At 43.2% G+C, this 27,599-nt stretch overlaps 1 protein-coding gene across 1 annotated transcript; it reads right to left on the bottom strand.

Moving 5' to 3' along the window:
- ARPC1A (actin related protein 2/3 complex subunit 1A) lies at positions 1-27,599 on the bottom strand. Its single transcript, XM_040634786.1, has 10 exons — positions 27,447-27,599; positions 22,426-22,518; positions 17,401-17,505; positions 11,291-11,513; positions 9,204-9,311; positions 6,695-6,907; positions 4,483-4,558; positions 4,067-4,260; positions 1,894-1,984; positions 1-399 (listed from the first exon to the last, which is right to left on the bottom strand). The coding sequence occupies exons 2-10, from the start codon at positions 22,487-22,489 to the stop codon at positions 361-363; spliced, it is 1,113 nt and encodes a 370-aa protein (XP_040490720.1). The 5' UTR covers positions 22,490-22,518; positions 27,447-27,599; the 3' UTR covers positions 1-360.

Genomic DNA, 27,599 nt, shown 5'->3' with positions numbered 1-27,599 from the left:
CACATTCGGTATTTTTATTTAATTGTTTAGCAGACAATTGACGTATCTCCCACCCTTTCCTTTAAGTTAGTGTGACAATTTTCCATAATAAACTACTTAAAGAGAAGCTTTGGTCAAGAATGGAATGAAATAGCAAAAACAAAGAACAAACCCAAATCACTGCTGCTTTTCAAAAACCAACACTGTCACCAATTATATTCAAACAAAACACACAAACGGTATTTGCGCGAAACGTGTCTTCAGTGTTTCCTTGCGGCTGGCTCTCCTCACCACCATGCACACGGCGGGGCTGCGTCAGCGCGTTGGTCAGTTTGTCAGTCTGTCAGTTTGTCATGCTGGATCTGGGAGGCTCACTCAGCTTCACATTATCCGGAGGCCCTGGATAGAAGACTCTAAGGTCTTGGAAAGGGCAGGAAGAACACTGAGGGTTACTGAAGACGGTCGTCTTGGGGACTTCCCCTGGCCCCACACGACTGCCCTCTCCCCCTTGACTGATGTGCAGGCCCCGCACCCCCCCAATCTGGCCTACCTAGCTCTGAAACATGCTCTCCCAGGCCTGGGCCCCCTGCTGGCCCTTCCAAGCCCTGTGCGGCCCTGTCACCATGGCTCCGACCAGAGGATCTGGACGCTTCTGCCGGCTCAGGGCCTGCGCTTCCTCGCCAGGCCACCGGCTTACTGGTGACAACTGCCGGAGTGCATGTTCCGTGCCTCTCACCACAGCCCGGAGGCCCTCGCGGCGGGCACTCTGCTTACACGGGCCACACAGCAGGTGCTCAAAGGTGGACACGGACTGAAGGACACTGCCCCGGGACCTCCTCGCGAACACGCGTACACAGGGAGAGGACAGGACTTGACCCGAGGGATCAAAGAATAAAGTGCGGAGTGTAACTGCTCTGGGAGCTAATTTCATGGGGGCCTCGATGGCCACACTGGAAAGGGTGGGGGGTGGGGGTGGGGGAACTTTTGGAGGAAGACGGTTTGTTTCTCCACAGTATTCTGGAGGCTTTCTTCCATATTATGTATTTCACCCAAGGAGGGGGGGAAACCAAACACCATGGAAATGCACAAGGAGGAGCAAACTACTGTAAACATTTACCTGTTTGGGGCTTAACAACCAGGAGAAAATGAAATGCACAGGGCTGCGCGCAGCAGCCATTCTCTCTTACCCCCTCTGCTCCCCTCTGGCTCCTTATCTCGCTCACTGTCCGTCCAATCCCCAAGCCAGAGTGTGCGGAGTCCCCCTGCATTTGCTCCTCACGAGGCCCTTCCATGTGGCCTCCTCAATCTCCCTCCAGTCCAGAAGCTCGGGGCCACACCCCTGCCACAGCTGGGGGTCACATCCTCCTCACTTGTTCACCGGACCGCACAGCCTCTGCCCAGAGCCCAGGCCGCCCGCACCTGACAGGCTGGTGCTTCCCTATTTGGCTGCGGCCCAGCTCCTGGCTGTCACAGACACGGCCCAGCGGCCTCTCCTGCTTCCTAGCTGCATCTCGTGCTTCCGCGGGACCCACAGCGCAGCCCAAACCGCTGGCAGTGCCTCACACACGGCGCATGCTCCGAGCTCAGCTGGTCTGCACCTGCTGCTCTTGCAACTCAGCTCGCCCCCCACCCCCGCGTGCCCCCGAAACGATCCCACTGCACCTGGCGATGCAGCTCAGGCCAATCTCTTCCCTGCAGTGCTGGCGACCCCCGCCCCCAACTCCTCCGTGTAGACAGAGGCACTGGCTTCTCTTCGCCAGGTGCCCAGACTTTCAGGTTTTAATGACCACAATCGAATGTTCTCCGTTTCTGATGTGCACTGGATTTGACATTTTGTTCCAAGAAATGAGAAACATTCTTGTCACAGAAAGAGTTTTAATGCAAACAAGGTTTCTTCTGAAAAGTGGAAAATACCTTGAAATCCCAAATTGTCATGGCTCCATCGATGCCAGTAGTGCAAAATTTGCGACAATCTTGCTTGTCCACCTCATAAATAGACACTTGACTGAAAAAAAGCAAAAACAAGAGAGACTGTCAGGTATGTGGAGGGAGTGGGCCCCAACCTTCCTGGCTAATAGTGTAAGGGCGTTTTAAGGCAACGAAGTCCCAATTCCTAAATATTAAGTTGTCCATCAATACTAGGCTGCAGCGATCTGATGCAGAAAATATTCAAACGCATCTTATGACCGGATGTCCAGAAAAGCCCTGACTGAAAAGGTAAGAAGCTACATTAATTAGTGTGACGTGCAGAGGCAGGACAAGCCAGGCCAGGCAGCATGCAACTGCCCGGGAGCAGAGTGTGGGCAGGACCACAGCAATGACGAAAATGGAAACAATTAAAAACAAAAACAAGCTAGAGGCAGGATGAAGCATGACTGAAATTCAACTGGCTCCAAACAAAAACTCCCAAATCGCCCTCCTAGACAAGCAGGGTCTGTAAGTCAAGAGCTCGCCCTGCATCTGAAATGAATCACCGTAAATATGAGCAACGTTCAGACACACGAGTCCAAGTAACCAACAGATGAATGGAACAACCTGTCTTAGCCTAATTATCTGAAAAACTTTCAAGAAAATTCCATAGCTCAGACAATAATTTTTCTTTAAAAAAAAAAAATAATTTTTCTTTCTCCTCTGAAAAGTCTAGAACATTCCACCTAGGGAAGGAAATGGCAAAACTATGGCACATATGGCCTGTTTCTGTACAGCCTGTGAACTAAGAACGGCTTTAACGATTGTAAATGGTTACAAAAAAATTAAGACTATTATTTCGTGACATGAAAATTAAGTGGAAATTCAAATTTCAGTGTCCATAAAGTTTATTGAAACACCTCCACGCGCATTTTTATATGTACTGCCATTGGCTGCCTGCGTGCCACCAGAGATGTCAGCAGCTGTGACGGAGACTGGCTACCTCCTCAGAGCCTAGAATATTTACTCTCTGGTCCCTTACAGGAAGTGTGCTGACCCTCTGCTTAAGGGCAAAGAGAACAATTTTAATAACTGCAAATAAAAGCAAATATGCCAATCTGCAAGGGTCTTTTTATTTTTAACCAGAAACTCTCGAAGACGCAACGAGAGCTGTTTCCTTCCTGGTACACAGTCTGCAGAGACGCTTCAGAGAAATTCACGAGAAATAATTCTGAAAGTCATTCGAGACAAACTAGAAGTGCAGATAAGACTTCAAGTTACTGCTTTCCAGCAGAGCAGACATTTCGGCCTATTTTAAGTCCAGCGGCCCTTTCCACTGAACATGACAAGCACAACTTGCATTTAATAATTCTCTCAAAGAGAAAGTCTAGAGGTTTCCATTCTTGTTCCCGCCATCATCACCTCAATGAAAGTCTCTCAACACAAAAGGTCTAGTCAAAAAGAGAAAATCTTCTGGTACCTAACTCTGACCAGAGTCATGGAAAATATCAAGAACAGACTACATTTCTCTTCTAGATTTAGAAAAAACCAAGCTTTCTGGATAAAACACAGTTCACATATGCCTGATGAAAAACCGAAGTCAGGAAACTCCTTGGTTTCGCCATGTATCAGTGAATTCTGTTTCTTTAATGACATGATCTTACTGGTACACATCACTTGAATTCCACGGCTGAAATGACAGCTAGAGTTACCTTTTCAACCAGGGTATAACTAGTCTTCCCGTCATGCGGTCACTACCACAGGACCACAACATTCAGGAAGGTCTCCTTTTGTTCTCCCTCAGCGTTGGAGGAGGCAGGCCCCGGGAAGAGGCTGCGTCGGCAGGCACGCCAGCTCGCCGTCCGCCGCAGGACCAGCGCTCCTCACCGGGGACGCCGCGCGCCAGCCGCACCGCGAAGGACAGAATGACTAGGCGGGGGCGGCTCGCTCTGTCACAAGCTGAAAGTAAGAGCCCGTAGTCGGGAGGCTACAGACTCCTCTCTGCTCCCGTTCCTGAAGGAACGTCTGGGCACACGGTACACAACTTGCACCACCGGGACCCAGTCAGGAAACAAGGAGAGGAAGACAGGCGTCCTCGTCAGCGAACGCTTCTCCACAGCCGGTCAGGGCCCCGGCTACAGCGGCTTCCGGGGGCCCCAGGAAGCCGGGTGGCACGTACGTGATGCTATTCTGGTGCAGCGTCTCCAGGGCTGTGTTGCGGTCCTCGGTCGTGGCCCTCTTGTCCATGTTGCGGAAGCGTTCCATGGCAGACATGTTGCGCTGGATGCTCTGTTTTGGAATGTCTAGTTTGGACACGAAGGTCAAGCAGCCACGGTCGTCGTAGTTAAAGAGCATTGGGCAGCAGTCGTGGCCCTGAAACGAGATCTCAGTCAGGCGCCAGAGGGTGCGCTGCCCACCCGCCGACCCCTCAGCAGAACGGGCACACCACGCGCGTCTCTTACTCTTCGAGGCTAGCTATTCTAAAAGGCCGTTCAGGTTTGTGCCGGTGCACAGTCACAGAGCACGCACTGTCCCTGTTCTGGAGAATTCAATACAGTGTATTTACTGCAAGGGAGAATGAGGAGAATTACTTACCGCGGCTACAACGCTATTCTCGGAGACAAATGACACGCTCAGGAGGGGCAGGAACTCTGTTTTCAGAGTTGAGACCCTGAACACAAGAACAGTTGTTAAACTGAGATGGAACGGACCACGCAGCTTCTTTATAGACACTGTGAATGACAAAGGACCCATTTTCACAGGGGCTTGTGCAGTAAAAACGAACTCTTATGCTTAAAAGGAGCCCCATGACCTGTACTTTCAGGAATCCCCAGCGTGACACAGCCCTGGGGTCAGTCACCTGTAGAAACAGAGGCCTTTGGCCCTCTCTGGCCCAGGGCCCCACCTGCTTCTGAGGCCCCCCACTCATGACAAACTGGTCCCCAGAGAGTCCTTCTTCTTTCCCATCTCTGCTTCGCTCCCACACCCTTTACCCACATGCTGTCTCTTGCTTGTCCACCAAAGTCCACCCTGGTCTCTGAAGCTCAGCTCTCATTTGACCACTTCCATGAATTCCTGGACCGCTTCAGCCTAAAGTGGCTTCTCCTCTGACTACCTAGTGCTCTGCGTGTCACTGTCACTCACGACTGAATGCCTTGTCCTGCCATCCTCTCCTTGCCCCGTGCTCACCGTGGGCTCCCGGAGGGTGGGCACAAACGTCTAGGAGAGTCTATTCTCTGTTCTCTGCCAGGCACTGGGGGAGGAGCTGGGGGAGGTGCGTGGACCCGTATACCTAATAGCTATCTGCTGCAGCACCTGGCCAAGAGGTCAACAGACGTGGCGGGCAAACACGCTGGCTGATGAATCGGGATCAAAGAACTTCATGTAAAAGATGATGCATTTTGAAAACTATATCTCAGGAGAACCCCCCCACCCTCCCAATACCACTGTAATTGGATTAAAGTCCTAACACCTCATCTGAAGGCCTTACTGTGGCACACCTGGCTCCTACTACACGAAATATTTGTGTTCGAGAACGGGAAGGGTAGAGGATATAATCTGACTTGCAGGACCGGAAAAGCCAAATCATAAATCAATATGAGAGCAGACAGGGATTGTAATAAGCATATGCTAAGAGCTTATTACGCATTACAATAAACTGTACACAGATCAAATAACCATGACATCAAAACTGAATGACAAAAGACAAATTACTGTAAAAATGTAGAGTATAATCCCATTTGTGTTCAAAATGAAAAGACATGTAAGTGCCTATACATGTCCAGAAATCTGGAAGACTATACCATTTATTATGGTGTTAAAAAAAGTAAATAGGGGCGCCTGGGTGGCTCAGCCGTTAAATGTCTGCCTTTGGCTCAGGTCATGATCCCGGGGTCCTGGGATCGAGCCCCACGTTGGGCTCCCTGCTCCGCGGGAAGCCTGCTTCTCCCTCTCCCACTCCCCCTGCTTGTGTTCCCTCTCTCGCTGGCTATCTCTCTCTGTCAAATAAATAAAATCTTAAAAAGAAAAAAGAAAATAAACCCAATTCAATCCAATTAGTACAAAAATATCCTCTCTGAAATGTCACTCTGTTGTCATCGTGCAGTGGAGGGAGACAGACACACCTGATGGGACCGGTTCTCAGCGCACAGGTTGACAAGTCAGGAAACCTTTTAAGGTGGGTAACCTTTAGCTGCCAATGGAAAGGATTCACCAGGAGAGAACAAAGATTCAGAAGGGGAAAGAATTCCAATTATCCCCTCTCTTCCTCCAGCGTATGATGAGCAGATATTCTGACGTGTGACAGGATGCCCGGTGCTCTCCCTACGGCTGGGCAGGTGCCTCCCTCACAAATGAGTCATTGCAATTCAAGTTCTTCCGGCACACTCCAGAGGAACTGGTATCAGGGCTTTCAGTATGACTGAATGAAATTCACTGACTACACAGAGTAAGAACACCATCTCCTACGTAAGGCTGCTGGATGACATTGACCTGTTGTAAGGGATTCACACTAACAGACTAAACTGGCTATTTGAAGGAACTCTCATCAGCTGCAAACCAGGAGGGTCCTTCAAAGGCATTACCCTCATCACCTCCATTAAGAAGTGTTTCTGGAAGTGAGACCTAACTGTTTACAATTTCCCCAAAGGGACAATCTAAATGTGTGTCTGTGACTTTAAAGGTGGCCTTGCGGTTCTGGGTCAGATTTTTACGCTCACATCCTGAACTTACAGCCAGGAAAGGACAGCCTTAGCCGAGCTGGTGCGAGATCCCAAACCACTAACTCCAGCAGAAGGCGAATACTCACTGCACACTTTTTGAGGCATCGGCAACGGATACAGTGCTGTCATGGCTGACCCAGGCCAGGCGGCTCCCGCTGGCAGAGAAGCTGACCCCGTGCACCCAGCCGCCAGTGCCGCTGCCGCCGAACTCTGACATAAGCTGACCAAAAGGCATCTTGCTGCCCCAGGGTGTACTGGCTGGCTTCTCATCCACTTCTTTAATATAGGCAGAAAACACTCTGAAGTTTAAGGGGCAGGAAAGAAGGAAAAAGTAAATGAAAACACATGTATACAGAAACAGGCCCCAGGCAGCTGCCGTAAGGTGTCTCAGAAGGCAGAGATGGATCTTTGAAAAGCAAAACATGACAAAGTCACATCCACAAATCTCTTAAGACTTGGTTCTAAGGGCTGCCTACAGGCCCATCTGAGTCTGGCAAAGTGCAGACTCAATCAGAGGGTATACACGGAGACCTTCGAAGCGTCGGGCCCTGCTCTAGGGGTGCAGTTCTGGAAGGAATGAGCACAAAGTCTGTCCCTCCTGGAGCGCACGTTCTGGGGGAGGGTCTTGCTGCCGCCCCTCCCTGGCACACGGCCGACCTTGCTAAGTGAGCGCAGCAACACAGTATTCCAGAAGCCCACACGGCCGCACGGCAGGAGAGGAAAGTATGTGCCACGCTGCAATAAACCAATGGCACTAGCCCACTTAAAGAAGGGGACACGCAAACAGGAAGCCAAGGGAGGCCAGGGAGGGAGTGGGCAGGCTGTCCCTCAGGCTCTCGCGCTGTCAGGGCTCACTGTCCAGTCTTTGTGACAGGTTATCGTCTGGGGTGAAGGAGGGTCCTTTACGGCCGGCCGGCAGCAGTCTCTCTCTCTTTCTCTCTCGAATTCCATCAAGCTGTGTGTGAGGGGGTTTGGATGCCGAACTCAGGAAGCAGGGGGAGAAAGAGCAGCCCGGAAGCCACCCCCCTCCAACACTACTTCTACTTGGTAGAGCTTCTCTTCAAGAACCTCTGGACCTAAGGACGCCCTAAAATGAGCTGAGAGATTTGCTCCAAAATGACAATGACAGCAGTAGCCCTGGAGAGGTGAAGGGCACAGTGGGTTACCGGTAAGTTAGAGGACGTGACCTTGGAATCTCTGGGCTTTACTTTTTTTTTATTTGAATACAGCTGACACATTATTACATTAGTTTCAGGTATACAACATGGTGATTCACTTCTCTGTACCTTACACCAGGCTCACTGCCAGTGTAGCTACCATCTGTCACCATAGACGCTCTTGCAGGGTCCCTATGTTCCCTGTCATCCTTGTGACTTACTCTGCCAACTGGAAGCCCGTACCTCCTACTCCCCTTCACCCATTTTGCCCAGCCCCTCACCCTCCTTCTTTCTGGCACCCGTCAGTTTGTCCTCTATGAGTCTGAGAATTGCTGGGCCTTAAGTCAGCATCACAACGGCCACTGCTCTAGTCATCAGAGGCTGGGACAGAACGGGTGGTTCTCAGTTGCAAACCCCAGAGCACGAATTGAACAGACTCTTACCCACAGGACCACAAGTCAAAGCAAAGTTTATTTCTGGAAATTAATATTATCGAAAGAATTTTCATAACCAGATTCTTCAGACATAGCCCGATAATTCAAGTGGTACGGATCATTCAGTTCTATCCTTCAAGGGAGCTGGAATGACTCTGGGCAACACATCGGACAACAAAACTCCTGAATTCTCCCACAGGATGTCTATGCTGTTAACACTGGTTCTTAAGTAGGAGAACCAATCTTTTTCCAAAGACGGCCTTGACGCCGCTGTATCCCCATTCCACAGCCAAATTCCCACACACATCTTAAAAAAATAAAACAAAACACCAAACCCTTGGATATTCTTGGATATAAATCACTAGGCCAGGTTTTCTGGAAATTCTCCAAATAACCTACTAAAGAAAGATGCATCCCATCTCCCAACCCACCACACTGTCAATGTGAAGTAACACTTATTTGCTTCTCTTTTGGCTAAGGGAAAAAAAGCCTTCTTGGTAAAGAATAACCGTAAAAAGCAGTTACACCATATGATCCTTAAAGCTCTTAGCAAAGTGGCTGTGTTTCTTCTAGCCTCACGCTACCAACAAATAAAAAGCTTGAACTGAAAAGGAAGAACACAGTCATAGCTCAGCAGAGCACTGTTCAGCTATCTTTCATTCATCTTAGCTTCAGCCTGGAATTTGCCGAGTCTCTGCCTGGGTTATGAAATGAGAAATAATACCATAGTCCGAGGGCTACCATACCCCTGCTCCAAACATTATGTTCTGCCCAAGGAAAACTTCCTCGGCCCCACCCGCGCAGCTCCCTCCTACGGCACACCTCCAAGTCCACTTCCTTCCCCCTCCGTGACTTCTGTGCTTGCTTTCCTAGATCACAAGCTCCTTCCATCTCTGAGTCCCTCACGGTACCTAGCACCGTACCTTGCAAAGAAAAGGAACCTGAAAAATACTTGAAAGATGAACAAGGAACAGATCAATCTATCAGTTCTCATTTGTTCCCACCTGCATTTGAAATCACATGATCCTGCTGCCAGCAAAACATTGTTGGGGTGCCAATCCAAGCTGAGGACCGTGGAGCGAATTGGCTTTTTAATGTGCTTGCTTACCCACCTACAAAAGGAGAAAATCCGTTTCAGTTTATCCACACATCGAGCAACAGTTTCCAAAGGGCCTGACAAAGGTGTGTCAGGTGATACACACGTGGCGTGCAGGTCCTCTGCCAGAGAGAGGAACGGAGAGAGGGAGAAGAGCCATAAATAGTCCTTTCTATTCTGTCTTTTAGGCTTTGACATTCTTATCACAGCAGCCAGCTCTGAACCTTCCTGGCCAGGGGATCCCCAAGAGTAACTATATTTATGGATTAACTCTGGATACTGTTCATGGAGTTTCAGATTACACGTGACTTTAACCTTTAAAATAAAATATGGGGTTTGAAATTACTTAAATTTTTATTACAAATACTCAGTGACCTGTTATTTCATTTTAAGTTTGGCTTGTAAAATAGCTCAATTTCCTTTCTACATCTCTGTGAAGCTGCAAATTATTATTTTTCAGAGAAATCATAACCAAGAAAATCGCAACCTCTTGTTGGACGTTCTAACGAATTCTCTCGCTCCACTTGAAAAGTTTATTTATATCTGAGATCAGTCATTATTCTGGCTTCACTAATTCAATTTCTGCCCCTAAACTGCTGCTTAAAAACCCATCATGTTCTGCTGTTTCAGAGCTGAGAGACTCAATATCGAGCCGAACGCCCATCCCTGAATGCCAAACTGCTTTTCCACAGAATCTTTCTCTCAGGAACCTATCCAAAAAACTTCCTTCTGAAAAATAGTATTCTGACTTGCTTATGATGCAGTTTCTTTAAAGGCTTTTAGAGACTGTTTGAAAGTACTCACATCACACCAGTGAAATGTTCTAAAGCTGAGAAACTCCCCTGAACACACAGCTTGTTCAAATGACAATACCTTGTACTACAGAACAGCCCAATTGCCTATATTTGAGACTATTTTTCAATGAATAAAAATGTGAGCAATCTCTGAGGTTGAACGTTACCTAGGAAGTAAAGTTTTTATCTATTCATTACAGTGAGTCTCTTAAAATGATTTTTGGCAGGAAACATTTTGTTAGGCTTATTTTTACACACACTTGAAAGAAAAATGCAGGTCTTAAATTCATAATTTAATCTTGTTGCAAATTCACAGACTCTCCAAAGAATCAAAATTTGTGAGATTTCACTAAATTTCGCAAAACATAATATAATCTGTTCCTTTCACTGTTTCAGCAGAAAGCAAACAGTAACACTGACACAAAGAGTAATGTGTACCCTGCTATTTTTAGTGCAAATACAAACACTGCCAGATCGTACTGCATGACAATTCCACGTTGAAGGCTATTTACCATCCTTTGTGAATGCTCGTCACACAGAGCAGAGTCGTTTTCTTATCAAAGTAAGCGAGAAGGATTAGTTAAGGTGAGTTACTTGGCCATAAAATAAAATTCTGTATTTTGAGTGGCTCAGCTACAAGTGATTTATACAGAAAGCTGAACAGGCTGACGAGAGTTCCAAGATTCTGGTCAATTTTTACTCCAAAGGTTTAAATGAATAAAACATTATACCAAGACACAGATCTGGTTAGCCAATAAATTTTAAAGGAGTACATTGTTATCTGCAGGAATCTTAGATATTTTACATGGACAGATAGTGAGGAAAAAAATTATTCTTCAGGTCATGCCTGGGAATCTCTCAAGTTTATGATTTACCTGTAAGAGTACGAAAACAATTTGGACAGCACAGAATGAGAAGAGTAGTAGCATCTTCTAGAACCTACCAGTTAGGAGATCAGAACATGGGGCCACAGGTCAGTATGGACATGAGAAGATGTGAGATTTGACTCAACATGCGTGTAAGAAGGAAAAATGCTCAAAGGGAATGGAGATCTTCAGAGGAAAAAAAAGATCTCCAGATGAGGAAACACTGAAGTTACAGTTAAGCCTTCACCCAGTGCTTCAAGAAGTCACCAAGAACACAGTGGTCCAAATGTATAATTCCACAGAGAGAAATGAAAAATACTCAAGATATAGCTCACCAGTCATTTTCAGACTCAAAGTAACAAACAGAAATGAGTCGTGCTCCACTTCCCACAGCAAATTTGTTCTCTAGCGGGGACCACTTGACAAAAGTCGCTGCACGATTAATTCTCAGGATCACCAGGGTTGGCTTCCAGACACCATCTTTCTGACTCCAGACATAGGCATTGCGGTCTGCCCCACAAGTGACGATGCGGTCACTCTTGGGAGCCCAGTCGATACCTGCAAGTGAGACGTGGCGTCATCTGCTTTGCCTGGCCAATGACAGGAGACATGAAACAGCCAGGTGGGCACTGCCATGGCGAGGCTAGATGTGGGCTTGGTATCTTCCTCCCCAGCCCCAACCTTCCCCCCATCTATGGTCCTGATCATTACTTCACACGCAAAGGCAAGGTTTCTCTGCAAAGTTCTGAACTCAGGATCCTACATGAGGCCAGGCAGAACAGAGCTGTTCTATGATGGTGGAGGTTACAAAGCTAAACGGGCATTCTACCACCCACTCAGAGGTTCCTAAAGTTATCTGGTATCAAAGACCTTTTTCTTTTCTCTTTATTAGATTTTTGGGGGGTTTAAAAAAGTACTTTCATTCATTAACAGACCTCACTCCAAGATATTAACTGAAAATCTGCTACGTGACATCTAAATAAAACACCAGGGTAAATTGAAATAATCTTCAGTAAAGAGAGGCAAAAATATAAATTGTGACTCATTATATACTCTTCGGGGGGTCATGGTCATTTCAATTAACCTATTTTCTATATGCTACAGGTCCTAGAAAGAGTCCTTGAGTATCTCTGCATCTAAACGAGGAAGAGATCTAAATATGTTTGGGTTATTCTTCATATTTATCAGACTTTTACTTATTTGATGGCTCCGTGAAGGATCCCAAAGTCAAGATCAGTTTGTTATATACCAAGAGTAAAATCCGCTAGGGCTCAATCGTTCTGTAGTTACATGACGAGATACTTTCTATAAATACAATTTCACATTGAACATGCAGAAATGTTACTAATAAATTCTTTTTTTTTTCTTTAAGTAGGCTCCATGCTCAGCATGGAGCCCAACATGGGGCTTGAACTCAAACCCTGCAGTCAAGACCTGAGCTGAGATCAAGAGTCGGACACTTAACTGACTGAGCCACCCAGGCATCCCAACTAATAAATTTTTATTATAGATATCTCCCTAAAAATTGATCACTATCATTCTTAACATATGGAAAAAAGATGAATATAAATCAAAGTTTCCAATGGTCACAACTCACAGTGACTTTAGTTGTATGAAGAGTTCATTCATTCTTTCACCTACAGGAATAGTCTGCTCAATTATTTGCACCACTGAGGGGAAAAAGATATGGGGGAGTGTATTCTAAGTGATGTGTATTTTGATTGCAAGTCCATTCATTATAGGATAGTTTTGCAGCCCTTTATTAGATTTTAAGTTTTAACTATAAATGCAAAATCCAAGAGAGACAAACACCACAAAGGGACATGCAGGAAGTAAATAAAGCCCTGTCCCCACTCTTATGTCCATACATATTTCTCCCCCAAAATACTACAGCAAACATTTTCTTCTCCTTTTTATAAATCAGTACAGGTTATGCATTATTTCAGAAAATTGATCTTATTATAATAATTTCCCCAAACATCCCATTGTTCAATGTTTTTAGTCTCTAACCATTTATTAAAATAGGTAACATTGGAATAAGCATTCAGGAACATACCTTTTTGTTCTGATTAAAATGACCTATGATAAATTCCCCAAAGTGTGATGCAAAATATTGTTATTTTTATGAAAGTCTTGTTTTCTTGACTTGATTACAAGCTTCTTGACAATCAGAAGCAAGTCTTTGAAACTACTGTAGCGGGAAGACCTAGGGAAGTCCCCTCCCTATAGGTGTGGGCAGGACCTGTGACTTGCTTCTAACCAATGGAATGCTGGGAAGGTGATTAGATGTACATGATTAGTGGACAAGATTACATTACATTAATCCTACAGCTGCTAGGAAATTCTACTACCAACAACCTGAAGGAGCTTGGAAGTGGATCCTTCCCTGGTCAAGCCTCTGATGAGAACTCATCCCTGGCTGACACACTGATTACACCTTGCAAGACCCTAAGCAGGGGTCCCAGATAAGCCATGCCTGGACTGCTGATCCACAAAAACTGTGAGATAATAAATGTGCTTTGGTTAAGTTGCTAAGTTTGCAGTATTTGTTACACAGCAATAGAAAACAAATGTGTCCCCTAACATCCAGAATACTGCCTTATAATTATGAGAACCTCAGTGATTTTGTGATGATTTTGACAATCTAAAATCTCACCCCTTATTCCATATGATCACCTCTGATTAAACATATTATGTTTTATAAGAATTCCTCAGGTGCTTAAGCATGAGGCACTTAATCAATAGATCCATACTCTCTAAAAAACTGAAGGGACCGTCTTCTGCTTTTATACTTCTACTCTACTCCTGTAGCCACATCTTTCATTTCAGTATGGAAGCTGTAAAAACGGTCACAGCTTCAAAGTATTTTAGATGATATAAGCTTTTAACTCTTTTTATTTACTTTTGTTTTTTATGCTCTTATTTTAAAATTTTAGGGTTTTTTATATAATTTTTAAAAATTTTAATTCCATCTGAAGACTTTAAAGGCAAAGGGAGAGAATCAAGCATCTGTCCTGTTTTTTCCATACTAACTATACCTCCAGGTAGCCAAACAGTTGATGAAGGAAGGGAAGTGTCTCTCATAAATGTGATCAGCTAACAGAGAGGAAATGACAGATTTGGACCACCACCTGCAGCCACTACTAAATGAATGGATATGGTCACTGATCAGACCGTTGCTAACATCACAGAACGATGACTAGACACCATGTGCCTCCTTGACGAAAGAACTTCCTAACTCCCTAACTTCAACTCGCAATGTACAGGAAATATGAGGACAGAAAAATATGTAAAACACCATGGGCTTGGAATCAGTAAAATCCAGGTTCTAGAAAACACTACAGGACAAACAACCTGATTTCTCAGTTTTCTTCACAAATAAATTACAAAGTTAAAGGGAAAAAAGGGAACCTATAAACAAAAGACTTAAGAGACAGATCAACTCATCACAACCGTGTGTGCACCTTACTAAGGTCCCCATCAAAACTAGTGTATCAGTTATTATGGAAAAGAAGAGACCTTCTCTTTTAGAGACACAAACTGAAATATGAAACGATACACTGTCTGGGATGTTCTTCCAAACTGGAGGAAGAGGAGGAAAGTGAGTTGAGAACAAGGTTGGCTGTGAGGTGGTCAATGCTGAATCTGGGTGATGGTGGGTATACAGGGGCTCACTACATTCTTCTGCCTTTCTTATGTTATCTGTTTAAAACTGTCCATAGTAAAATGTTTTTTTTAAAGAGAGTGATCACTTTTAACACAAAAAAAGAAACGCACAGAAACAAACACTAGAACTCTGATATCTCTTTGATGTTAACCATACTCTTTTTCTCTGTGGTACTGACTGGTCTTTTCTTCTAGAAAACATCAGAAGATTTTTTTTTTTTTTTCTGTAGTTACTATCTTTCTGAGAAACTATGTTTGATCCTTGGTCTTCTGCCACAGAGTTATATTTAGATTTTTCCAACTACAGTTTTTTCAGATCTAAAAAAAACCCGTCATTTGAGCAACTGGATGAAAACAGGCCCAAGTTCAAAGAATTCCAAAAGAGAAGCAGAAGAGAAAAGAACATAACTATGTATTTCACTTTTTTGGCTATTTCTTTGGTCTTTCACCTTAGCCCTTCCTCACTTAAAAGTATTTCCTAATGTTAAAATTCCAACTTCAAGTATGAATGTTCTTATTTTTAGGCCATAAGGCCACTGGCAAAGGAATGTAAAGAAACTAGGCCAAACCTAATAGAAATAAGGTCATGGGAAAGCAATAGCAACAAAAATAGAAATTATAAATGATGTCTTTCGTGCTGGCTCAGTAACAGAGTCAGGTGGCGCCTGACGCTTGCTAGCATCACGCACAAATCACCAGTAAAAACAAGAAGGGACGGTCACGAGTTTTTGCTGGGGAATACAACGGAAAGGGTGCAGGAGGTCAAAACATGCTGCTGTTCTCTGGTTGGAGGGAAGGATGTCTTTAAGCTAATCAGTATGTTGGAGGACCAGAGACAAAATTCCAGGGTCACAATTAAAAAAAAAATTATCAGTCACTCTGCAGCCCACTTAAGAGCAAATGTCATTGTGAAGAGAGGGAAAATCCAAGACTCTCAAATTTGTAATTGAAAAGTTACGCAGAGTAAGTTCTGACGTGCTTGACCAAACTATTCAAAGCAAGAGGCTGAATCAACCCTGCCAGAAAACAGATAAAGAAAAAGTTATAGTGGTAAAGATCAAGGAACAAGAATTCTTTCTTAACACAGCAGTACGTGAATATGTTCTTTTAAAAACAGCCAGATATCACTTCACAAAAAAGCAATTCATTGTCTGGAAATTTGGTATCAGGATTTGGTTCACTGAATTTTTTTTTTTTTTTAAAGATTTTATTTATTTATTTAACAGAGAGAGAGACAGCCAGCGAGAGAGGGAACACACACAGGGGGAGTGGGAGAGGAAGAAGCAGGCTCCCAGCGGAGGAGCCTGATGTGGGGCTTGATCCCAGGACTCCGGGATCACGCCCAGAGCCAAAGGCAGATGCTTAACGACTGAGCCACCCAGGCGCCCCTGGTTCACTGAATTCTGAAAAACATTAGAGAAATTCTCTGTTTTTATCTTACTGCTCCTCCTCCCTTATTTGACACCTGCTTAATGAAATCCAGCACTGCTCTGCTCGCCACCTTTATCCATCTATTGATAGTTTTTGTCAAAGATGAAGGCTAATGTATACTCAGGGAACAGCCTCAGAGCCAATGCTTTAACATCCTGTCTTCTATGAATCAACAAGAAAAAGATAAAAACTCAATGGAAAAACGGTCAGGAGTAACGTCTGAAAAAGAAACCTAGGATGGCTAATAAGCATCAGAAAATATGCTCAATCTTTTTATTAATCAGGAAAATGCAACTTCTGGAGACACAACCTTTTACTCATCTGATCGTAGCAAGTACGTGCGGGATGGGGGAAGCACTCCCATACCGGGGGCCTGGGATGGAGGCGGTATGACCAGGCCTAGCACAGCTGGGCACGGGCACACCCCAGGGGTACAACAGGTCTGCCACAAACACACGCTGACGCACGTACAAAGACAGCTGCACAGGGATGCTCCACTTAGCACTTCACTATCAGGAAAAACTGCAAACTCCCTCAACATCCTTCGGAGGAGAGAAGAGGTATGAATTGTTACACAGGGTTAAAAAGAATAAACTTGATCAACACAGAGCTCAGGAACGACGTGAAATGCAAAAAGCAAGCTGGAGATGCACAACACGGTGCCATTTATGTAGCAAACAGACCAGCCCGAGGTACTGAAGATTGCTTACGCGTGCGTATGGGTACGTACAAGTATTAAGTGAACTGGGACAATGTCATCCCAAATCACAGACTGCTTCTGGGGGATGGGAACAGGACTGGCAGTGGGAGGAGACTGTACCATTATCTTGAATAATACTCCTTATTATTAACGCTCTGTTTCCTCAGTGTTCTGCCACCGTTGTTAATTCTAGGTGGTGGCGATGTGGGTGTTCGTTACATTACTCTTTGTCCTCTTCAGTATTTTGGAATGTCTTCCTCGCCTCACAAACAACATACAGAAAGCTTTTGGAAGACACTGAGTCCCCTCAGCACTTGGGAACACAGTCTGGCTTATGTTTTCCCACAGCTGACGCGCTACATGTCTAGTTTTCACTTTCTCATCCTGTCACTTCATCCAAGCTCTTCACTCGTCAGAGCAGGATCAGTGCTTCCCATCGGCTAGCGGAGTACTGTGGACCAGCTGGGCTAAAAGAAGCACTTGAAAACTGAGATCACTATGATGATGATTTTCTTGAGTTTTCTGAAGGAAACTCAGTAAATGCTGCACAACTTTAAATATGGTAGACTTACTTTATGAGGCTCTTTTTTTAACGACGAGTGCTCGATTTTCAAGTACCATACTAAGCTCACGGTTGTCTTCCTTTACCTGTGATGTGTCCGTTGTGCTCCTTGAGTTCATGAGCTTTCACCCACTGGCTCCCGTTCTTCTTATAGATGTGGACTTCGTGATTATTGGGGCTAAGAGCAATCTCTGGAGGAAAAAAGTCAACAGTTAACACCTAAACCTGAAATTGTCACCAAAAAAAGAGATATGTTACAGTTGGGTGTTTTTTTTTTTAAAGATTTTATTTATTTATTTGTTAGAGAGAGACAAAGGGGGAGAGAGACAGCGTGCAAGCACAAGCGGGGGGGGGGGTAGCAGGCAGAGGGAGAAGTAGGCTCCCTACTGAGCAAGGCATCCCTGTTTTGTTTTTTTAAAGATTTTATTTATTTAAGTAATCTCTACACCCAACATGGGGCTCGAACTCACAACCCCAAGATCAAGAGTTGCATGCTCCACCAAATGAGCTGGCAAGGCATCCCGACAGCTGGCTTCTTAAAAATAGATTCAAGGAAGGAGTAAGAAATCTGTTTAAAATGGTTCCCGGGGCGCCTGGGTGGCACAGCGGTTAAGCGTCTGCCTTCGGCTCAGGGTGTGATCCCGGCGTTCTGGGATCGAGCCCCACATCAGGCTCTTCTGCTATGAGCCTGCTTCTTCCTCTCCCACTCCCCCTGCTTGTGTTCCCTCTCTTGCTGGCTCTCTCTGTCGAATAAATAAATAAAATCTTAAAAAAAAAAAAAATGGTTCCCAAGATCCACACCTGAAAAATTCCTTTTATTATTTTTACCTCTTCTTGGATCCCTTATTTTAAAATGTTCTGTAGAAAAACTGAATTTAAAAATTCATTTTAGGGTACCTGGGTGGCTGAGTTGGTTAAGCGTCTGCCTTCAGTTAGGGGCATGATCCCAGAGTCCTGGGATTGACTCCTGCATCACGCTCCCTGCTCAGCAAGGAATCTGCCATTCTCTCTATCCCTCCCCCCTGCTCAGGATCTCTCACTCTCTCTCTCAAATAAATAAATAAAATCTTTAAAAAAATAAATATTCATTTTATTAGAGCCATATATAACTGTTATGTAAAGATTCTAACCAGTAAGAATTAAACAATGTTATCAAACTTTGCTGATATAATTTTAGCCCATACTAAAGATATTTGACATTTTAGTTTACCTGTCCAACATTATTAGCAATAAATATTTATTTTCTGTTAGAATTTCTGAAACACTGAAAATAGCTCATACGTTCTCATTACTGCTATCATGCACCCAGGTTGAAACTATCGATTTATCAAAAAAAACTTGATTCTGCTCATAAAATACATCAAAGCTTTCCTTTACAATAAAGCCAAAAAGAATCACAAAATAAAATTGTTTTCATGAGAAATCTCTTAGATCAATTTGAAATATTAAAAATATACATGTATATGATAATTTCTTTTGAATTTATATTGATTTTCCCCCTTTCTAATTCATTAAAAAAAACCCAAAACACTGATTTCTTTTTCTTTTAAAGATTTTATTTGAGAGAGAGAGCGTGAGAGAAAGAGAGCGCGCACATGAGCCAGGGGTGGGGGGTAGGGAAGGGGTAGAAGGAGAGGGAGAAGCAGACTCTCCGGTGAGCAGAGAGCCCGATGCGGGTAACAGTCCCAGGACCTTGGGATCATGACCTGAGCCTGAGCCGAAGGCAGACGCTTAACTATCTGAGCCACTGAGACACCCAAAACACTGATTTCTTAAAATTAAAATTAGGATCTATGATGCAGACTTTGGATCATTTACCATTTCCCCCCTTCTATTGTATTAGCTTTCCCTTCCCTCCTTAGGAAAGTTATATCTGTTTTACAGATTAAACTGCGGAACCAGATAAATATCTAGCTCTAAAATCCCAAGACTTCAAGTACTTTCTCAAAACCAGTTTTATATATTTCTCTAAATTTCTAAGATGCTTCAAAAGCCAAATCTAAATCTAAAGTTGAAAAATGCTATAAATTTCAAATTATAATAACAAAAATATGTCTTAACATATTAAGTTTATCAAGTAGTTTAAATGAAAACAATAACTTTCTACTAAAAATAACTGGAAATACTCCCCAAACCCATTTTTACATGGTAGACACAGAGGACATAGGAAACTCAGCTATGAAACTGTGACATGATCACAAAATATGAGCTCTAGATTCACCATCCTGTCATGTTACATATTAGATTGAAAGCAATCTCTATTAAAATCTCAGCTGGCTTCTTTGCAGAAATTAATAAGCTGATCCTTAAAAATTCATACGGAAATACAAGGGACCTAGAAGAGCCAGAAGAATCTTTTTCTTTTTTTTTAAGATTTTATTTATTTATTTGACAGAGAGAAAGACAGCCAGCGAGAGAGGGGACACAAGCAGGGGGAGTGGGAGAGGAAGAAGCAGGCTTCCAGCAGAGGAGCCCGATGTGGGGCTCGATCCCAGCACCCTGGGATCACACCCTGAGCTGAAGGCAGATGCTTAACAACTGAGCCACCCAGGTGCCCCAAGCCAGAAGAATCTTGAGAAAGAAATGCAAAGTTGGAACTCACACTTTTCAATTTCAAAAACTTACTACAAAGCTACAGTAACCAAGACAATGTGGTCCTGACATTAGGATAGACATAAAGATCAATGAAACAGAATTGAGAGTCCAATAAACCTTCACATTTACAGTCAAGTGATTATTGACAAGGGTACCAAGAGAGGGAACAGTCTTCAACAAATGGTGTTGGGACAAATGGAGAGCCATATGCAAAAGGATGAAGTTGGGCCCCCTACCTCACATCTTATACAAAAATTAATTTGAAATGGATTCAGGATGTAAATATAAGAGCTAAAACTGTAAGACTCTTAGACGAAAACACAAAGATGTGACCTTGAATTAAATAGTTTCGTAGATACAACAGCAAATGCATAGCAACAAAAGAAAAAATAAACTGGACTTTATCAAAACTAAAAACTTTCATGCTTCAGAGGACATGATCAAGAAAGTGAAAAGACAACCCACAGAATGGGAGATTTTATAAATTATATATTGCGTAAGGGACTTGTATCCAGAGTATATAAAAGAACTCTTACCACTCAACAATAAACAGACAATCCAATTTTAAAAATAGCCAAAGGATCTGAATAGCCACTTTTCCAAAGAAGATATACAAATAGCCAAAAAACATGTGAAAAGATGCTCGACATCATTAGTCATCAAAAGGGAAATGCAAATCAAAACTACAATGAGATACTACTTTATACCTACTAGCATATAGTGCGTAGAGGGATATAACAAAAAAGACAGACAATAACAAGTGTTGACAAGGACACAGGGAAACTGGAACCCTCTTACACTACTAGTGAGAATGTAAAATGGCACAGCCATTTTGAAAACAGTCTGGCAGCTCCCCAGAATGTTCAACACAGTTACCATATGACCCAGAAATTCAACTCCTGGTTATAAACTAGGGAATTGAAAACATATGTCCACATAAAAACTGGTATGTGAATGTTCACAGCAGTGTTAGTTGTAATAGCCAAAAAGGGGCAACAACCCCAATGTCTACCAACTGATGAATAAACCGATGAAAATATGGTATGTCTAGGGGGCGCCTGGGTGGCTCAGTAGGTCGGGCATCTGGCTCTTGATTTCGGCTCAGGTCATGATCTTGGGGTTGTGAGATCGAGCCCCGCATTGGGCTCTGCACTCAGCAGGGAGTCTGCTTGAAGATTCTCTCCCTCTGCCCGTCTCCCCACTTGCACGTGTGCATGCTCTCTCTCTCTAGGATAAATAAACAAATCTTAAACAAAATATATGGTATGTCTATAAAATATTATTCAGCCATAAAAGAGAATAAAGTACCTACACATGGTACAAAATGGATAAACCTTGAAAGCATTATGGTCAGTGAAGGAAGCTAGATGCAAAGAGCCACATATTGTATGATTCCATTATACAAAATGTCCAGAGTGTGCAAATCCATGCAGACAGAGTGGATTAGTAGTTGCCTAAGACTGGCAGTTTTGAGCAAAACTGGGAATAACTGCTAATGGGTACAGAGTTTCTTTCTGTAGTGACAGAAAATATTCTGAAACTAGACAGTGGTATTATTACATAACTGGGAATATACTAAAAACTGCTGACATTATCTTTTAAAAGGGTGAATTTTATGTGACGTATATCTCAATAAAGCTTTATTTTATTTTTCTTTTTTTAAAAAATATTTTATTTGAGAGAGAGAAAGCAAGGGACAGAGCATGAGTGGAGGGCAAGGGGCAAAGGAAGAGGCTCAGCAGGGAGCCTGATGCGGGGCTCCAAACCAGGATCCTGGGATCATGACCAGAGCCAAAGGCAGATGCTTAACCCGACTGGGCCACCCAGGCACCCCAATAAAGCTTTATTTTAAAGAAGACAGTGAATATAATTTAATTTTTAAAAATAACTCAGGGGTATACTACTACACTTCTGTCTCTGTTTTTAGGGTTTTTTTTGGCCTCCCTCTTATATACTCTGTCATTTTGTTTGTTGTACTGTGCCTACTTCTAAGAGTCTTTTCCATCCTTTTCTAGTTGGTTGGAGCTAGAAAACTAGAAACTCAAGCTTATTACAAATAATATAGTAAATATTAGCTAATACTGCTCTTAGCACATTGGGAGAAAACTATACGTCTCTGTAATAGCTTAATTCTAGGTCCTAGTATTCTCACTAAATATTGGATGACTGTGACATTACTATACAACCACTGGAGACACTGGGCTCTTAAGGCAATGAAAGATGCCTCTGATATAAACCATTCTCCACTGGTATCGTAGAAAAAGATACAGACACGGAGCCAGAAGACTTAGATGCTAGCAATGGCCCTAACATTAACCACTGGAAAGTCCTTCCACTGGAAACTCTAGGCCTTGGTTTCTCTTATCTATAAACCAAACAACTGAGCTAGTTTCCTTCCGAATCCATGTCCATGCCCTTTTCACATGTGACACAAATATGTGATCCCTAAAAAACTGCTTATGTATAAATACATCAAAGGCACCAAAATCAAGGAGTAAAATTAATAGCATACTTACGGGTACGATCCCTGTTCCAGGCATGACAGGTGATTGGCTCTAGTAAAAACTGATGCAGGGACATTATTCTTAGTGTTTTCAAAGGATAGAAAGCTGTAATAAGCAACAGAAAAAAGCATTTAAAATGGCAGACAACACATATTTAAGTTGTCTGGGGATCCCAAAATGTTTGGGGATAAATAAAACATTATTGTCCCAATAAAAGATCAACCTCAATGTCAAAACTTCATCACTTAAATACAACAACCATTGAAACCGCCAATGTATACTTTATTCTGTCAAGGGTCATCAAGGGACTCTAAAACCATGGTTAAAGATTGCTGGGGTACAGGATATTCACACAATCTCAAATTATCATCCCACAGATTACTTACTAATTTCAAAGAGAGAAAAATGAGCCTTAACAACCAGAAAATCTGGCAGTCACCACCTTAACCAAGGGATCAAACTTATTGAAAAGACTGGAACAATCTAATCTGATGGGCTTCCTGATGAGAGGAAACAGGAAGTACACATCATGACTTAAAAACAGTGACCACTGAATTTATCATCCGGACCAGAAAATTTTTAAGAAAGCAAAAAGGGGCATTATTAATTACGTTGTGACAACAGATCACAGGACCATCCTGGAGAAACCTGGTAATACGGCCAACCCATCTATCGAGTATTTCTGCCAAACATATCTGCTCTAAATCTAATCAAGATCCAGACCTACTTTCCAGTTTAGAGGAACTACAGGGGAGTAGAATTAGTCAAATGACACAAAGGGGAAACAAACAGTTCAAACCAGAATATACGCCATCCTATAAACCAATTGGCCTGGACTATTCAAAAAGGCAATGGGTGTGAGGCAGACTATCCTAGATTAAAAGAGCAATGAAAATAAAATTCAAAACTTGATTGTAATCTATATTTTTAAAATAGCCATAAAAGACATATTTTGTACAATAAGGAAAACATGAATTTAAATTACGTAACAATATGGAGTTATTTTCAATGTCTTCACTCTGTTTGCCATTAGATAGGAGTATGTTCTAACCCTTAAGAGATAAAGACGGTGAAGTGTTTAGGGATGAAGTGTCATGATGTCTTCTGTAATTTATTTTCAATAGTTCAGGACAACAAGTAGATTTATAAAGAGCAAATTTGGCAAAATGTCAACAACTGGTAAATCTACACAGAGTATACTATAGAGATGTTTGTTACATTGCTCTTTAAACTTTTTACTGAAAATGAAAAGCAGGAATCTGTGATACATCATTAAATTAAAAATCAAATAAAATTCTCTATTATCATAGATACCCAAACTAGATCCACCAAAGAGGCAACCATTACCTGAAATGAGACACTGAATTTTAAAAAGCACCCAGATCCTCCTCCCCTTTATCATTTCTTTCTTTTTTTTTTTTAAGATTGTATTTATTTATTTGACAGAGAAAGACAGCCAGCGAGAGAGGGAACACAAGCAGGGGGAGTGGGAGAGGAAGAAGCAGGCTCACAGCGGAGGAGCCTGATGTGGGGCTCGATCCCACAATGCTGGGATCATGCCCTGAGCCGAAGGCAGACGCTCAACCGCTGTGCCACCCAGGCGCCCCCCCTTTATCATTTCTAAGAGGCACTCACACAACGCTCTGAAATTTCAATACACATGAGTACAAGTCTTTAACCTACGGTGGAGACTGAAATGTAAGATAGGAATTCTGACGTAAATAGGAAATGAATGGAAAGGACAGCAGAAGATTATGAAGTGAACAAAGTTCAGCAGACAAAGCAGAAATCAATCTCAGTGGAAAGCAGAAGAAATGTCTCTGTTAATTGTTGTAAAGAAATCCAAAGGTCAAAAGAGATTCAGCGCACCCTTAAATAAAACATATGATATCTTGAACTGGCAGAGAAATGTGTTTCATATTCTATTCTTCAGTGAAGATATTTAGGTCACTGGTTTTTTACTCTTACATGTTCTAGAAAGCAAACTGCAACTCACAAGTAAAGAAAAAGCCTCTAACTGAAAATTTAAAAAGAACAAAACTGTTTTAAATGAATTCAAATGAGGCTGCTTAATATGTTTTTTAAAACAAACTTCCAGATGCTCACTGCATGATTCTCTCTTACATCTGGTATCAGATGCTTACCCATCACAACAGGTTTTACTCATATTACTCAAAATAACATACCGTGTCACAAATATCTCCTTAATTAAAAGCAATTTAGTTCAAAAGCCATATTTTATAGGCTCATTTGTTAATTAAAACAAAACTGGCCTACAAATAATTCAGTGTGACTATCTACATGCAATAAAAGCACATATTTCATGTATAGTTAAAACAGAACAGTTGCAAAGACTTTCTCATTCTTTAACTCAGTTTTTTTTTTAAAGACTTATTTTATTTTTAAGTAATTTCTACACCCAAAGTGTGGCTTGAATTTACAATCCCAAGTATTACATGCTCCACTGACTGAGCCTGCCACCATTCCTCAACCCAGTTTTTTAAGTGAAGTATCAAAGCTTTCAAAAGAGGTAAACATTTACATAATGGCATAATTACTTCTAAAATTGCATTTCTAAATTTGTTATATCACTCAAGTTCCATATTTGGACATACACTCAGACCTGTACTTCATTTATAATCATGTGGGTATTTTAAGTCTGTAGAGTAAGACAATATTCATGTTTGTCAAATTTATAAGGCACCCAGTAAACACGGTCTGTATTCATCAAACTCTGAGTGCAGGAGAGTTACAGCTTGAATTCTGTACCAAGAAAAAGATACCTTCTGTCATAGCATGATAATTCTAATTCTAAACTGTGATTAATATTTAAGTGAAACCTGAAAACCTCTGTCTTAATGAGAGTAGACAGGAGAAAAAGGGACAAAAAGATGGTTACATGAAATCTGACAAGCTTCTATTGATAAGCTTTTACTGTACAGCACTGAGAGAAAAAACAACTTACAATGATTTACAGTATGATTCCAGGCACTCCCCCTACAACCTAACTTCTTTACCTATCACTTTGAGTACAGTCATTCTGATGTTTGGTTGCCACGGACTCTGGAGCCAAGGGGATCTGGGTTTGAATCCTGCCTTGGTCACATACTGGCTATGAGACCCAGGGCAAGTCACCTAACATCTCTAAATCTCATTTAAAAAAAAAATATGTAAAATGGTCATGTCACTGACATCCCAAGGCTGTAGCTATGAGAATTAAATGAGATAACATGCGAAAACATGTGGTACAAAAAGCCTAGTCCAAAAGAGATGAATGAGTTCTCTTCCCTCCTTTGATCCAAGGCTTCTGAACCATCTCTAGAAGCACACGCTGGTTATTATCCTCTGAAATTGGAAATATCTACATATATTTTGAATTCTTGGCCCTGAAGCCTGAAAGCATTTGTACAGTGAAGATTTCAGTTATCTGTTTAGGGTCAGTTTCCAACACTGTGATTCATCCAGTTTCTAATTGCTCTCATTACCCAACCCAGCAATCCCAGGTACTCCAACAAGGTCACCACACCCTCCACAACATTCGGAGACCAGGTTTCAATGCCAGGCACCAGCCTCACCAGCAGATCATTTTAAACCTCTTTATGCAGAATTTGTTTCAGCATACGATTAGTTAACTAGATCAAAATACCACCACTCTTCCTCCATGCAAGTGTTTTATTTTTCCAAGATAATCCACTCCTTTAACTGTGATAAGTAGATGAATTAACCTTGGAAGGTTTCAGACTACTCTGTGGTAGGAAGCCAGTTACACCCACTCTCTAACTGGGCAAAAACACCCCCCAGACTGATACCCTCTCCTTTTCCCTTAGATATCTGAAAAACCCAGGTCCTACCTGAAACCAAAAGGTGAGATAAAATTGATTAAAAAAAGAAAAGAGCAGAACTAGGATTACTTCAGTAATTTAGGCAATGAGTTGAAGTAGATAAAAGTAGGTTAGCATTTCCTTCAAGTTCTAGAGCTGCAGTGAGAACAGATGGCTTTCCGATCAAAGATTCTAAGCTACAATTTATTAAGTGTCTACCATGTTCCCAGCAGTGTAGTTAAGTACAGGGATAGGGCCAGAAACATAAATACATCTGACACTTTCCTGGTTCTCAAGTCTGGGCGGAGGTGCAGGGGTTAGGAAAGGAAGGGAAGATAGATATGCACAGAACGCCCACAACAGTGGGAATAGCTAATATTTACTAAGCACCTACTCTGGGCCAGGTACTAATCTAGGCAATTAACGCAAATAAACTCACTTGATAAAAGGAAAAAAAAAAAAAAAGCCCTAAGGACCTTCCTACTATAGACGAGGAAACGGGGACTCAGAGAAGCAATCTTCCCAACGAAGTGGTGGTGCCGGGACTGGAATATGGGCCGTCCTACTGGAGGGGCTGGAACGTGAAAGGGGCTACATAAAAGGCTCCACGGAGCGAGTAGGGGCGGGTTTGTGCAATACTGACTTAGGAGAAGGCGGCACTCGAGCGCAGGAAGCTTAAAGAACTCGGGGGGAGGGTCTTTCTTGAGTTCGGGAGTCCCCCTCCCCAAGAGCTAAAAGATTGTAGGGCTGCCCTAGACAGGAGCGGGACATTCCAGGGTCGCCCACCGCGCGCAGTACCTATTCTAGACGCTAAAGAAAGGAATGTTCCGTCGTGAAGCTCGACTAGCGGGAAGGTCACCTAATTTACAATTTTACAGATTTTGACAAATGCCCATCATACAAGAGCGAACAGGGCTACGGAAGCGCAGGTGAAGGAGCCGCTAATTCTGGCATTGAGGGAGGCTCGGAGCTGGAAAATCTCGAGAGAAGCGATCTGTGCGTGTATGGGAACCCCAGGGGCTCGGCGGGCCCCAGGGAGAATGGGGATCCCCCGCCCCCTCCGGAGGCCGGACCAGGAGACCCGGCCCGCCCCTCAGCCCCTGGGCCCCGCGGCCTAAGCCCCCGCCTCACCGCCCCCGCGAGTTCAAGCCCGGTGCGAGGCCGGGCCAGTGGAGGCCAACAGGGCCAGGAGCTCGCCCTGTTGTCCCTTACCTGGGATCGGGGTAGGGCGGACCGGCTCGGAGCGGAGAATTCGCGGACTCTGGTCAGTCGACGCGAACAAGCTCCGGCGGGCGCGGGCGGAGGACCGAGGCCCAGAGGGAGCGGCTGACAGATCCCGGAAATGGCTACGGCGCCTGCGCGGGG

The sequence above is a fragment of the Ursus maritimus genome, unplaced genomic scaffold (genome assembly GCF_017311325.1).
Source record: "Ursus maritimus isolate PB19 unplaced genomic scaffold, ASM1731132v1 scaffold_2, whole genome shotgun sequence".
Taxonomy (NCBI): Eukaryota; Metazoa; Chordata; class Mammalia; order Carnivora; family Ursidae; genus Ursus; species Ursus maritimus.
This window is presented reverse-complemented; position numbering and strand designations above follow the sequence as displayed.